This window comes from Phycodurus eques, chromosome 8 (genome assembly GCF_024500275.1).
Source record: "Phycodurus eques isolate BA_2022a chromosome 8, UOR_Pequ_1.1, whole genome shotgun sequence".
Lineage (NCBI taxonomy): Eukaryota > Metazoa > Chordata > Actinopteri > Syngnathiformes > Syngnathidae > Phycodurus > Phycodurus eques.
In genome coordinates, this window is record NC_084532.1 from 22,794,855 (window position 1) to 22,810,040 (window position 15,186).

Genomic DNA, 15,186 nt, shown 5'->3' on the forward strand with positions numbered 1-15,186 from the left:
TTATTGTCTCAAGTTCTCAACCCTTTTATTTGCATAATTGTACAAATATATACAAATGAATTAGATTACCAACAAATACCGTGGGTTTATTTTTGCATGAAAAAAACCAAAACATTTACAAACATTTAGAAGAACCTTTATTGTGTCAAAGGGGAGGTAATTAGGTTGTATGCTTGTTTCCACACTACAGTGACACAAGTCACCTTCACAGACATGCAAAGCACATCCTGCATTCAGTATTTGCCTGTGAATATTCTCATTTATTCAGGTCATTCCTTTCTCAGGGCATAGTACTCATAATCAGGCTAGTCTGTCCTAACTAAGCCTTGTTTAATGAACCGATGAAGCCTGCTCTGATGAGAGGCGAAACATATTCTAAGACAACCGGAACAGTCAATTTGCGACTGACTGACAGACTGGCTCCTCCTGGTCCCAGTACAATGTTTTGGTTTTTTTTCTTCTTTTTTTTTTAGCTGTGCATCATACTGCCATTGAAGGTTAAGTATTGCATATTGATATCACGTCTTCGGTTGGTTTTAGGGGATTAAACCAATCATCATTGAAGTTAATGACACCCACATCCTAATTACAGTGTCTTCACACATCGTAAATATCGTAATGGATTGGGAGAGTGGGCGTAATTTAAACGAGCACACTCGCAAAGTATTTATTTAGCCCTGTGCCTGCTTTGCTGGGTAAGTCATTTAGATGGACTTCACTAATCAGCCCAAATGGGTCTAATTGACATACTGATGTTAATTTAAAATACAAGTTGCCTTGTTGGAATCAACCAAATGATTTCCTCTTACATTATTTGGAGGAAGCACTTTTAACAGCTCAGTCAAATGAGGCTGCACTTTTCAGTGTTTCATAATTGTGAAGTACTCTAATGTAGCAAAATAATCTTTATTCAACATATTCAGGGTTACTAAATATTCAGTGTCAAATAGCAATTGGAGTGACATCACACACAAATTAAGGGAAATTTAAATTTAGTACAAACGAGGAAAATATCTTTTTTTTTTTCAGGACATCAATTATTCACTCATTTTGTACATTTCAAAAAAAAAAATTTCTTTCAAGTCTCAAAGGCACATTTTTATAGTCATACGCTGTACAGTGTGTGTAAGAGTATCATTCTCTAGACCACAGGTGCAAAGATGAAATATTCTTACGTTATTATTATTTACAAAAAATAAAAAAATAACTCCCCAGACACTACAAGAACAAAGTATTAGGAACAAAGACTATAAAATGCATTTCTTAATAAAACCCAGCTACCTGATTAAAGATCCAACATTATCAGTGCAAACCAGTCTGTTTGTACACAAAAGAAGAGGGATGACAAGAAGACTAAAAAAGAATGTATCAGTCATGTGGGAGGTTGGATGCAGGAGAGTAAACTTTTCACTCCAAAACAAAAGAGGAGTGCAAGGCTGCTGGACCAGAAGGAACAAGGTGAACAAAATGCTTCTGGAAAGGGGCGTCACATGTCTTATTTTAACGATATAAAATAGTGAAACGACACCAGACTGTGAGAAAATCAGATTCCTCGTAGTTAATGTCACTGTTGTAACTTAAATCAAAATTAAGAGCTGGTAACTCTGCGCTGAATCCACAGTGAAGGTTGGGTTCAACAATGAACTCTTATAAGAGACAAGTCAGGCCCTTCCCCTCTCAGATTTTTGTAAAATTTTGAGTGGTCGGAAAGGAAAGGAAAAGCCCAGAACACCAAGAATTCCTGTTCTCAGCCTCTTAACTAGAGAAATATAGGCTAACAAACTTTCAGCTAAGGAAGCAGGTGATTCTTGACTTTAAACATCTACAGTGGAACCTCGGTTTAAGAACTGAATTTGTTATGTAACCCCGTTTGTTTGTCGTCCTTTCCCACAGAAACAAATGGAAAAGCAATTAATCCGTTCCAGCCACAGGATGACACTATATTTACCTTATGTTGATAATTGAGTGGTTAAAAATAAATACTGAGCAATATAGAAATGGGTGGAAACAAATTTCTTGATGATAAAATAATAGTGGGTTCGCTTGCAAACCACTAGTTTCTTAGCCTTTTCGGGTACAGTAATTTTACGTTCATCGTGGTTTCTGCTAACCCTAAATGGCCATCACCTCCCACAATACAGTGTAGCTTTTGCATTGCATTGTGGGAGGTGGAGGCCATTTCGCCAATAAACAGATATAGCTGAAGCAGAGCCAGTATGTTTATGCAGTGCGAGAAAAACAACCACCTTCTGATCTGCAGCCATGCCAAGACTGTTCAGAAACCTGAAAATATTGTGTAACCCGAGGTTATTTATTTATTTATTTTTAATTTCATAAACCAAATTGTTCGTAAACCTTGGTTCCACTGTACTTCAAAGGTACATAAAGAAATCCTTAATTTCCCCCTTAAAATGATACTGTAGATACTTCAGGAAGTGGAGAACACCTCAAAATGGAAGAAAATCTCAGAGGAGAAGGACAAATTATTAATATATATATATATTTTTTTTAACATGGTAAAAAATATATATTTTTTTTTAACATGGTATGACCCAGTCTGGTCCTTTGTGAAAATGCTCCTCTGGCCTCTCAGCATCCGTTCTGCTCTACTTCCTTCTCGGCAACTACAGGCAGAACAAGGTGAGAGATCCGGCTCCACAGTCCGCCAAACTTGTCCGTGTCCATCTCATTAAAGGCCATGTGGCTGCTTGGGGCCACTAGCCTGTCCTTAAGATAGTCCTGAACCAGCTCCTCGACAACCCCGAGCTCCCCGCTGACCGCGTCCTGAGGTAGCAGCACGGTAAACAATAGGAAGACCTCCTTGTAGGCGGCATGTTCGTGGTCACAGTAGCGATAAAAAATGAGGGTGGAGCCAGGCGGCAGCTCCTCCAAGCTGTGGATGACAGCCGCCGCTCGGTTTCCGCCAAAGGCTGCCTGCAGCTGCCCGTCAATGTCCAGCTTCACCATGTCGCTCTCCAGGCCAGCTTTGCTGGCTCCGTCGATGAGGAGCACGGAAGCCTTGAGGGCCGAGGAGAAGGCAGAGGCCAAGCCCTCGGCCAGGCAGGACAGTGTCTTTTGAGCGCCGCGGCCTGATGTCAGAATCAGACTGACAGGCTCTGTGGGCTTGGTGCTTTTGAGGTGCTTCTCCAAGTGGGTCCTGCTCCTCTTCCACAGTTCGGGTCTTTGACTGTGGAAACGAGCCTCCAGTTGAGAGAAGAGATCCGCGAATGGCTCGAGCCTCACAGACCTGGATGGACGCCCAGCTCGTTCTGCAGACCTCTGGTACACGGAGGTCAGCTTGTTCTTGTAGACCAGCAGCACAGCAGAGCTGAGCAGCAGCAGGAGCAGAACCAAGCAGCAGAAATAATGAAGGAATCCTGAAAGACCACAGGATGTATACTTAGGTCCACATGGATTTTGACCACCATTTTCCTTTATACACCACCAATGAAATGAAATGAAATGAAATAGTGGTAACATGATTACGAGGTTTTCAACATTCGATCCATCCCTTTGTCATTTTTGTGCATTATGTTACAAGTTAAATTTTGATTTACGAGTCATCTTTAGCCACTCCGCCACTTGATGGCGGGAGTGAACTTGACAACATCCTAACAGTTGAAGTATAGGTAACTGTAGTGTTTTGTGTTTGCATTTTCTGATTTTACTTTCGGTATTTTGCCAAATGTCGTTTCTATAACCATGTGTCCTAAGAAAGTTTGTAGTGACAAAAAGAAATTTAATATATTTAGAATTGATTCTACGGACTATCCTATTGGTGTATCGAGTCTTCTTCTTTTCTTTTCAGCTTGTCCTGTTAGGGGTCGCCACAACGTGTCATCCTTTTCCATGTTACCCTATCTCCTACATCCTCTCTAACACCAACTGCCCTCATATCTTCCTTCACTACATCCTTCAACCTTCTCTTTCGTCTTTAGCTCCCTTGCCTGGCAGCTCCATCCTCATCATCCTTCTACCAAAATACTCACTCTCTCCTCTGGACGTGTCCAAAACATCAAAGTCTGTTTTCTCAACCTTTGTCTCCAAAACATCTAACCTCGGCTGTCCCTCTGATGAGGTCATTGTAATCCTATCCAACCTGCTCACTCCTACAGTGAACCTCAACATCTTCATTTCCACCGCCTCCAGCTCTGCTTCCTGTCATCTCTTCAGCGCCAGTCTTTAATCCGTACATCGTGGCTGGCCGTACTACTATCTTATAAACTTTGCCCTTCATCCTAGCAGAGACTCTTCTGTCACAGAACACACCTGACACCTTCCTCCACTCGTTCCAACCTGTTTGGACTCATTTTGTCACTTTCTTACCACACTCACCTTTGCTCTGGACTGTTGACCCCAAATATTTAAAGTCCTCCACCCTTGCCATCGCTTCTCCCTGTAGCCTCACTCTTCCCCTTCGACCCCTATCATTCATGTCTTTCTTACTTGTCTTACTTCAGCTAATCTTCAGTGAAATGATTCCCAAACTGTTTGACAGCCTGTCTTTTTCCACTTCCAAACAGAGTGGTGTGAGTGACTCCAGTAATATTAGTCTGTGTGAAAAACGTGATTACTGCAAAGCGTTGAGGCAGAGATTTTGCCTTGACCTTTCTTTTGTAATTGAATTATTGGATTCATTGTTGCAGCCCTAATTAATGTAATTATTAAATTGCTCTTTACCTCGTGATGATTCTTCAGAGCCTCTCTTGGTAATCCCTGGTATTTTTTTAATTTCTGAGGGAGGAAAAAAAATTACACTAATTAAAGCGGAGTTAAAGCTCGAAGAAAGAAAGCAAAACCATGTGGGTTCTCTCAAGTGTCCAGTCACCTGGTTTCTTTTGCGGGATGGGTTCTTTCTGAGCCGGAACGTTATTAGCTCTCTGTCGTATCTTGTGCAATGTCACAGAGGGTGCATGCACACTTCGGACACTGTAGTGGTTGACTCTGGGGACATCTACGTTACATGGGAGATATTTTGCGTGAAATTCGTCTACGCAAGAGCCCTCACTTTACAATCAAGATGCATTTAGTAATGTCGACTGTACCAGAACCTTTGGCTTTAGCCTCCATCTCCTTCTTGTACTCGGCCATGCTGGTGATCTTGTGGCTTTGCAGATTGTGTGTGTTGCCCGACGATCTTGTTGGTGCGCTTGGCTTTGTGAACACTGCAGTTTTTTTAGTTGAAGGGATAAAAAACAAACATTCAAACAAACCAGCTCAGAACAACAGGCTCATACTGGTTCAATCAAAACATGTAATTTACAGAGAGAAACGAGTCGTACCTTCTTTGGGTTTCAGCAAGTATCTGTCTGTATTGTCACTTAAATGACAGCGCTCGCCAAGCACAACAAACGGGGACAAATTCACATCTCCTATGGAATCTATGTTATATGAAAGGAAATAGATCAAAGATTGTTGATAGCAAGCTATTAGAAATCTCTAAATAAAACATCAACCATATTAACCTTTTGGGGAAGTAGTGTCAAATTCGACCACATATTTGGCTGTCAAGTATTTATTTTGAACATGTAAATGAAATAAAGTGCAAATTCTATTGTCTCTTCAAACAACAACAAAATAAAATCAAACAAAAAAGCATAACCGTACAAATTCTACATGTGCTTTTTGTTTATTTGTCACACTCATTCCTAAGAAAGGCCCTGACTCAAAAAGGTTGGTGAAAAAAAGGTCATGCATTGAAAGCAACAATACTCCAGCGTCACAATACGCATCCTTCCTCATTTATTTAAAGTTAAGGTAGAGTGTTTTATTGCTGTGTTTGAAAGTGATTAATTTTCACACTTGTAATACAGTGCTTCACAAATGGATTTGACCAGTATACCAATTCAAGGTTCATTACAATAAAAAATTTAAAGGATAGTTTGTGTCATGTAAACAGTAACACACCAGTAGGTGCTCTCTACCCAGTGATCTTAAATGCAAAATTATAATTATTGTATTTTGAAATGTTTTACAATTTTACAATTACTAGTAATGCACGTGACTGTATTATTATTATTTGCATTCCTGAAGAGAATCTTTTTTAAGTGGTTGGATGTTATGCTTGATTAATTTCTAACATCTTAAATTTGGGTGTAAAAATTTGAATTCTGTCTGAATTTTCTCATTCAGAATAAAATGGAAAAAGCTCAAGGAGCGCACTGAAATTGAAAGTCTACATTAAAGCTTTTATCAAGATGCAACTACTGCTGGATGTTCGATGACAGACAGTCTAATACAGTTGTTAAGCACTTTAATACATATTTTAAAAAAAAAGGGCGTGATGACGACATTGACCCTGGAAGTGATTATTTGTATTTCCTATTGGTATTGTTTCCAACTACAAACAAAGGAAGTTGTTGTTTGAGGACAGTATGTAAACCTCAACTGAGGTCCTAGATGTCGTGGAGAATGTGTCTGATGAAGCACTTACCAAGTGCTATTTTTGGCCTATACCGGCCATGGACGGCATCTTCCTCAATGTCCATTTCGTGGTCTACATTTTGTTCCAGAACCGATTCATGGTCATCCATCTGTTTTTTATCACCGCTGCCACCCGACGTTTCGTCTTCCTCTAGTCGACTCTTCTTGCTGGGGGACTCTGGAAGACAAGTTTTGGACAATTGTAGCACTTTTCAATAACTATAACATGTAAGACGTCAAGTTTAATTGTTGTTGAAGCCAAGAAAACCCGGTTTGGCTCACCTTCATCTTCTGTGCCATTCTCCACATTTCTGGATCCATTAACATTTGGGACAGAAGAAGCAGCAGTCTTCTTTTCTTTCTCCCTTTTAGACCTCTTAAGAGGAGCTCTCGGGGTCGCTTCAAAAATCAGAGCTATAAAGGGAAGGAGAATTGTTTTTAATTAAGCGAATTTGATTGGATTAAGTGTATTCAACCACAATTAACTCGGAAGAAATAAACTTGGAAGCCGCTAAACAAAACTCTTCGGGGTTTTTGTGAAGATACAATGCGGCCTAGCTAGCATCGAAGGCTAACGTCATTTAACTGTCAGTGTGTTCCACTTACTCTTTCCTATGGACTGCCTTCGCGTCGATCTCCTCTGAGCCCGGCGGACCGTATCTTCAGAAAAGTCCGTATCCATTTTTGGTTTTTGAACGAGAAAACTTTCAAAACACGAATTAAACAACAGGACCAAACATCGTGCTCACATGAGACGGGAGTTACGGGGGAATGATTGACCCGCAGGACAAAAAGCGGAAGAGAAACGCCCCGCCTCCCCCCCAACTTTCCCCAGTTGTAGTGGTCCCTCCAGCAACACGGACCGAGGGAAAGCTTCCGCACTCACTTGGTCAGTGAGAGAAACACAGAATCATCACCAGGTTGTTGTTCGAAATTCACAGTGATGTGATTGGGGGTGAGTTTACAAATGTATTTCTACTTCAGTTATTTACACATTTATGTGCTCGAATGGGTATTTTTTACACCTAGCCGGCTAAATTCATACTACGGCAGTGCTAGCTGTTAGTGAAGCTAGCTCAATGTGCTAGCTAACTGGCGTTCAACATTTTCGTTTCGTTTTGTCGCGTTTTCTGATCCTACTTTTGTGTGTGAGATCATTCCATTCGAGTCCTTTTTTTCCCCCCTCGTTTGCATATATTTTACATATGGGTTTGCCAGCTTAGCTTTAATATATTATCGATCTATATGTAATATGTGAGGGATTTGATGAGGGAAAAGTTGAGTTTTATAGAATAGACTAGAAGTAGAATCTTATTTGTGTGTCAGGGTTACACAGAGACCCCACTGTGCTCCCAGTATTTGCATTTCACCCAATGACTGTTCTTGTATCTGTAGGTTTTATTGTCTCCTAGGCTTCCACCTCAATTCCTTTGTTCTTGTTGTATAAGAAACCGACAAATTTCACTGTTTGAGGTCAGCTTCCACGACTTGGACCCAGGTTCACGTTTGGTCTGTTCACCCAAACCGGCTTGCTTCATTAAACTAGACTTACATCTTCACAGCAGTCGCATTGTTGGATTATTGCTGCAAATTTCTTCATTGGTGTACATAACACGTTTCAACAAATCGTTTTGGACTCCCGACACTCCCAGGAGCAGTTGTCCCAAGTGGATCAATGTGCAGGTAGATGAGCATTTGTTCGTCTTTGTGCTACAAAGGACCACTCATTGGGCCGTCTGAGTGAAGCTCCCAAGTCCCAACCAGTCATGGCAGAACCACTAGACCCAGCTGACCATCTCCAACAAGAAGAAGCAGCAGGTAAGGCATTGCAGATGCTAAACTTTCAAGGGGAGTATATATCTGATGTATAGGTTTGTGTATAACATTGTACCAAATGTGTGACATTGTCAGGTATCAAGGGAGAGGACAATCAGTCTACTGTGAAGATTACGCAGCAGCAACATTGTTTAGGTAAAGTAGTTGAGCTTTTATCATCAGCCTTTTTTCCCTGGGTTAGGGTTAATCAACTCTGAAAAATGTTATTGGAATTGAATTTCTAACTGAAATTTATCATAGCAAACCGTGGTCAATGTATTGATCCATTTCGGTTTTAAGCAGTCTCCATTTGACATTCTAACAGTGGAACTTTGTCTAGGTTTTTTAGTCCGCTTTGTTTTGTTTTGGTTGCATTCTCTGCAGAAAATCCTGCTTCACAAAGATAGGGTGTTGCACATGGAAGCAAGGTGTTTAGTGTCTTTTTTTTTGGGCAGCTTAATTTGTCATAATAATCTCTTCAATGCAGATTTCTTTTTCTGAGAAGTTGTTGTTAGGCTCGTTGTCTGTTTTATCATTTGCCATTTCTCCCTTTACAAAGACGTTAGTTTTTAATAAGTTTTGCTTGGTTGTGGGCTTACTGTTTTACAACCATGTCACTTGACCAAGAGAAGTAGTTTTGAGTTTGTGTACAGAAGCACGGGCGAATGCACCTGATTTTTAAAATTAAACTTCTTTCAGATGCTGATGATCAATAAGATACTTTTGTTGTTCAGTTTCTCTGTACCCTGTGGCTCGGTAGTTGGAGATCACTGCTTTAAATCAGCTGAGATGAGATATTCTGACATCTGGTCATTATGTTTATGCTCCTGTACTGTTTGTGCTGCAGATAGCGATGAGCCTGACGAGAGGACGGTACCTCTGACTGATGGGTGGAGTCAAGGTGAGTTGTTGAACGAGCTGTATGTGGAGAAGGGCACCATCCCTCCAACTGACCTCGCTGGGCATGGTGATGACAATAATGATTGCAAAGGAGCACAGAGAGATGAGGAACCAACAATGAAAGAAGAGTTTGCTGGTGAGCGTTCCCTGCCTTCCATAAGTAACAAATTAGGTATGCCCTATAAGTATATGTTGGTACCTTGACTTATGAGTGACCTGATTTATGAGTTTTTTGAGATACTCATAAATCAGGTCACTCATAAGTCAAGGTACCAACATATACTAGCGAGTATTAAAAAAAAAAAAAAAAAAAAAAAAAAAAAAGAAATACATCGTGGCAGCACAAACTTTATATTAAGCAGAAGTTTAGCAGATAGTGAAAATTCTTCCCAAAAAGGCTACAGGCTGTTTATTGTCACTCACAATGGAAATGTACTGTTAAAATAATGTAAAACAAAGAGAACTGCATGATTTGTATTTAAAACAACCACATAACTTTGCCTGTGGATTTACATGGATCAAAGGTGGCGCTTTGAGGTCATGTTTGGAAAATTAGGTCATGTTTTAGACTACCGCAGAATAGCACACGACCAGAGAGAGCCACTCACAGGAGGAAGTGATAGGAGAGAAAAAAACAAACAAAAAAACCTGAGCTTCTTTCACTAAAATTGTAAACATTCCAAAAGCACATTAATTACACATTTTCTCCCAGTAATGTAATGATTACAAATACATATATTTTGTAATTAAATTACACAATTTCGTTACATGTAATTAGTTATACCCCAACACTGTCAGTATCAGAAAGAGCTGCACAATGAATGAATGATGCACACATTGTTTAATTCTCTACATTATATTTAATCATATTATTGTATGTTTTTATAAGGCATAATACTGGAGAGTGTTATTATTATTTTTTTCTTTAAAAAAAGGTTTATGGCTCGTTGGAACAGATTAATCGAATTTTCATTCATTTCAATGGGGAAAGGTGATTTGAGATGTGAGTGTTTGTAATTAGTCAACTCGTAAGCCAAGGCATCACCGTACTTACATTCAAATTCTTCTCTGTTGTAGCTGGGGTGGACCAACTGGGGGATGAGGAGGCACCGGAGCACACCACACCAGCAACAGATGGCGACACAAACCATGATCATGCAGACGATCCCATAGAAAGGCTCCAGGAAGACCTTCTGTTCCTTAATGACACAACTAATGATGATCAAAAAGGTGCATACCACACATTTCATATTTCGCTCTCGTTTTATGAATGTAAATAAATATTCACCAACTAGTTTTATTCATCCCTCCTGTTGATTAGAATCCAGAATTTGGAATCCCGAGGAAGAAGAGACCACACAGGTGCCACGGAAAGCCTCAATGGAGGAGATGATGGATGATCGGAGTACGGAGGTGGAGGCCATTGGCCCGACCACTCAGGAAACAACTGATTTAGAAGTTACTGGACAACCCGGAGGTAATCTAATCCATTCATCTGTTTTCGGTACCGGTTATCCTGATTAGGGTCATGTGCAAACTGGAGTCTAACCCAGCTGACCGAACCCACGTTCACACGTAGACGGATATTTCTAAAAATATTTTCTTATGACTACCCTAATAAAATACAGTGGTCCCTTAAGATACGGCTTTAATTCGTTCCATGACCATGCTCGAATCACAAATAATCTTTTGCCATTGAAGTGAATGGAAAATGCCTCACTGCCACAAAAACAACTAAAACATTTAGAATGCTTTTTTAATAATGAAAATAGAACTCTATACAATACTGTACTTTATAGAAGCATACAGTAATGACACAATTAAATAAAACACAGAAACAGTTTTTCGCACATTTTTTGCTTAAATTCAATGGACATTGTGCTGCGCTTACTGGTCTCTGCGCCACGGCCACCTGGGGTCAGTGCTATACTTGGTGTAAAAAAACAAAAACATTTTGTTGGGTTTTTGGGGGAGGTTGGAACCAGTTAATGAAATTTTTTCCATTCATTTCAATCAGTAAAGATGATTTGAACAAGTGTTTAGAGTTATGTGCGCGGTCATGGAACAAATTTAACCTGTATCTCATGGCACCACTCTAGTATAAAATCTCCCAAGTCATTCACCGCAGTGATATGGAAAAGAGTTTGGAACCACTCTCTCTATCTGCTGTCCCTCAAATTAGAAAAAAAAAATGTGTAAGATTGGAGGTGCCACAATTAATCGATTGACAACTAATTGATTAGCAAATGAATCGACAACTCTTTTGATAATCGTTTAGAGCAGGAGTGTCAAACTCATTGTAGTTGTGGTTTCAGAGGGCCATTATGACTGTGGAACTGTATAAAAGTATAATTGCCTCATTATATTACATATACAGTGGAACCTCGGTTTTTGTATGCTCTGGTTTTTGAAATTTTTTTCCAATGAAATTTTGTCCCAGTTATTATACGTCATCTTGGTTTTCATATAGTTGAAATTGGTCCAAATGCTAAACACGTTCACCTGCCTGCATCACTCATAACCTTGTTTTGAAATGCGTGCAATTTCTCAATGTTATTTTTTTGTTTTACCAAAGCATTTGACAGATCTTTTTTCAAGACATCAAGGAACAGTTTTTAATTGAGAAAAGACTGTTTCTCTTTTTAAAGACTGCAAATATTTGACTTCATAAAACCTCTCACTCTCTTACCTGTGTGCAGTAAAAAGATACCTGATCGGCATCGGCATACTGTTGGCCCTCGTCGCCATGGTAGTGCAGCATGTCCTCAGCCCCGAGCCCCCGCCTCCGAGCGTCACCTTTCTCAGGAAGCTGGAAAAAGTCGAGTCTCGCTTCCCTCGCCAGCGTCCCGAGCTGTGGAACCGGAGCCGGATCCACCTGAAGAGGCACCTCCTGACCCAACGTCCCAGCCAGCCCGTCAGTCTGATCCTGACGGCGGGCGTCGCGGGCCGCCAGACGCTCCGCTGTTTGGCCCGCGACCTGGCCTCCGCCTTCTCCTCCTCGCTGAACGGCTCCGTGCTGCACATAGATGGCGCCAGCAGAGCCGGAGAGGACAGCGACCAGGTGAAGCTGGACATCGACGGCCAGCTGCAGTGGGCCTTTGAAGGAGACAAACCCGTGGCGGTGATTCACCGCTTCGAGCAGCTGCCACCGGGCTCCACCCTCATTTTCTACCGCTACTGTGATCACGAGAACGCGGCGTACAAGAAGACGTTCCTCATCTTCACAGTCCTACTGGAGGAAGAGGAGGATATCCCTGCCGGGACTTCTTTGAGCGCCGTGGAAGAGATGGTAGACGACCACCTCCAGAGGAAGTTCCTCTCGCACAGTCGTCCCCTGGCCTTCGACAGGATGGACCTGGACAAGTACAGCGGACTGTGGAGCCGCATTTCTCACCTCATCCTTCCTGTTGCTGCGGAAGCGTGGACGGCGCACGAAAGCTGCTGGTGAACACTCTAATTATCTTTGGCCGCATCTTTGAGGTTGTTGGTTGGTGGCCATATTGACAGGTTTGCTGAACACGTGGTGACACTTGAAGGACTGTGATTAACTCCCATGGAAGTCAGTTGAGCGCAGCATCACCAGGGCCAACCAATCTGTATTTTAGTACGGTGCCAAATTGTACACCCTCATAGATAGACACCTCTTCCATATTAACATCCATGCATCATTTCCTGTGAAATGAAGGACAATTATTATTTTTTTAAATCAATGTTTTAAATTTCCAATTTAAATTTTTTCAAAACAGATTTTTTTTCCCCATGTTCATGAAAATAAGTTCAGTAGGTTTTTGAAACAGCACTGATTCATGAAGACTAAACGGTGGTGGATGTGGGCTTAAGTGTAGACATTTACTTGTGTACAATATGAAAAGAACCTTGTAAGATAAAAATGACTTGTAATTTAAGCAGTGTTCTTCGATGCACAATGATGTCAAAAAGAAGTCTTATAGTACAAATTGAGAAATTTTAATATTCTAATTATTATTTTTAAATCACCACTATTTATATTCATAACAAATGTAAACCTAAACCAAGAAAAGAAGCTCTGTGCAGGATCACGACAGGAAAATGATTATTTTATTTAACCAATATGTGTTTTTTTTTAATGATTTTTTTTGTCCGCCATCTTGTTTTTTTGCTGATCACTTATTACTTACAGCACAATAATACACAACACTATTTTAATAGAATCTTTTCTGCAATCGGCAATCATCCTCTGGCACCACACTGCGGTGTGCTTTTACCGATCTTCCTCTGTCATACTCCAGGAAGACAGTTCTGTTCTACTTCATACTGTACATGAGCCTTCAATCAAATAAAGAAAATTCTCAGGCTTGTTAGCGTCATTGCAGTGCACGCCAGTACCTATAGAGTGCAGCATTTAGCAAAGCCAGAGGTGAAAACCAAGGCTCAGCAAATTTGTGCTCAAGGGCCACAAAGTTTTATTAGATGGAGCAGGTCATATGTTGATGAGGTTAAATGAAAAACAAAACTGTAAAGGTTTATTGTACTAAAATGTTTAAAAATTCCTGCTCATCTTGAATACATTAAAAAAATGACTTTTTACAAATATAAAATTTTAGTATTTACAATTAATTAAACATTTTCATGAACCAATTTTAGGAAGAATCAATGCAACAAATAGTTTTTAGTAATAATTCATGCTCTACATATTTTTGAATTAATATAAATAATGAGCAATCACACATCTACAGAATTGTTTACAAATATCTTAATTTTACAACCCCAATTCCAATGAATTTGGGACGTGTTAAACAAAAACAGAATACAATGATTTGCAAATCATGTTCAATCTATATTTAATTGAATACACTACAAAGACAAGATATTTAATATTCAAACTGATAAACTATTGTTTCTAGCAAATGAGGATAGGTGGCAAAAAAGACTGAGATCCCTCAGGCGGCACTGCATCAAAAACTGACATCAGTGTATAAAGGATATCACCACATGGGCTCAGGAACACTTCAGAAAACCAATGTCAGTAAATACAATTCGGCGCTACATCCGTAAGGGCAACTTGAAACTCTACTATGCAAAGCAAAAGCCATCTATCAACAATACCCAGAAACGCCGCCGAGCTCATCTAAGATAGACTGATGAAAAGTGGAAAAGGGTTCTGTGGTCCGACGAGTCCACATTTCAAATTTCTTTGGGAAATTGTGGACATCGTGTCCTCCGGGCCAAAGAGGAAAAGAACCATCCAGACTGTTATGGATGCAAAGTTGAAAAGCCAGCATCTGTGATGGTATGGGGCTGTGTTAGTGCCAATGGCATGGGTAACTTACACATCTGTGAAGGCACCATTAATGCTGAAAGGTACATACAGGTTTTGGAGAAATGCTGCCATCCAAGCAACTTCTTTTTCATGGACGCCGCTGCTTATTTCAGCAAGATAATGCCAAACCATATTCTGCACATTTTGCAACATGGTGGCTTCGTCGTAAAAGAGTGCGTGTACGAGATTGGCCTGCCTGCAGTCCAGACCTGTCTCCCTTTGAAAATGTGTGGCGCATTATGAAGCGTAAAATACGACAACGGAAACCCCGAAATGTTGAACAGCTGAAGCTGTACATCAAGCAAGAATGGGAAAGAATTCCACGTACAAAGCTTCAACAATTAGTGTCCTCAGTTCCCAAACGGTTATTGAATGTTGTTAAAAGAAAAGGCGATGTAACACAGTGGTAAACATGACCCTGTCCCAGCTTTTTTGGAACGTGTTGCAGCCATACCATTCTAAGTTAATGATTATTTGCTAAAAACAATAAAGTTTATCAGTTTGAACAATAAATATATTGTCTTTGAAGTGTATTCAATTAAATATAGGTTGAATATGATTTGCAAATCATTGTATTCTGTTTTTATTTATGTTTAACAAAAACTCCCAACTTCATTGAAATTGGGGTTGTAGTATTTCCAATAAATCACTAAATTATTTCATGAGGTAAATGTATTAAACATTTTCAGCATATTTTATGAAAAAAGAATGGTCAGTATTTAAAAAAAATAATGTTTACTATGCTGTAT

The 15,186-nt window shown here is 40.1% G+C and overlaps 2 protein-coding genes across 5 annotated transcripts; one reads left to right on the plus strand and one right to left on the minus strand.

The window, feature by feature from the left end:
- Positions 1-75: 75 nt before the first annotated feature.
- LOC133406621 (torsin-1A-interacting protein 2-like) lies at positions 76-7,198 on the minus strand. Of its 2 annotated transcripts, none has more exons than XM_061684342.1 (8): positions 7,030-7,198; positions 6,706-6,837; positions 6,434-6,601; positions 5,283-5,381; positions 5,052-5,165; positions 4,829-4,954; positions 4,681-4,734; positions 76-3,377 (listed from the first exon to the last, which is right to left on the minus strand). In XM_061684342.1, exons 1-8 carry the CDS (start codon positions 7,103-7,105, stop codon positions 2,590-2,592), a joined length of 1,557 nt encoding a protein of 518 aa, XP_061540326.1. In that variant the 5' UTR covers positions 7,106-7,198; the 3' UTR covers positions 76-2,589. The 2 variants fall into 2 exon arrangements, with proteins under 2 accessions (XP_061540326.1, XP_061540325.1); XM_061684341.1 differs by having other exon boundaries at positions 5,046-5,165.
- A 73-nt stretch (positions 7,199-7,271) lies between these two features.
- Positions 7,272-14,848, plus strand: LOC133406489 (torsin-1A-interacting protein 2-like). 3 transcript variants are annotated; one of them, XM_061684148.1, is made up of 8 exons: positions 7,272-7,378; positions 8,142-8,241; positions 8,335-8,394; positions 9,086-9,139; positions 9,230-9,274; positions 10,216-10,368; positions 10,460-10,615; positions 11,838-14,848. In XM_061684148.1, the coding sequence occupies exons 2-8, from the start codon at positions 8,190-8,192 to the stop codon at positions 12,584-12,586; spliced, it is 1,269 nt and encodes a 422-aa protein (XP_061540132.1). In that variant the 5' UTR covers positions 7,272-7,378; positions 8,142-8,189; the 3' UTR covers positions 12,587-14,848. The 3 variants fall into 3 exon arrangements, with proteins under 3 accessions (XP_061540132.1, XP_061540131.1, XP_061540130.1); XM_061684147.1 differs by having other exon boundaries at positions 8,076-8,241; positions 9,086-9,274; XM_061684146.1 differs by having other exon boundaries at positions 9,086-9,274.
- Positions 14,849-15,186: the final 338 nt, after the last annotated feature.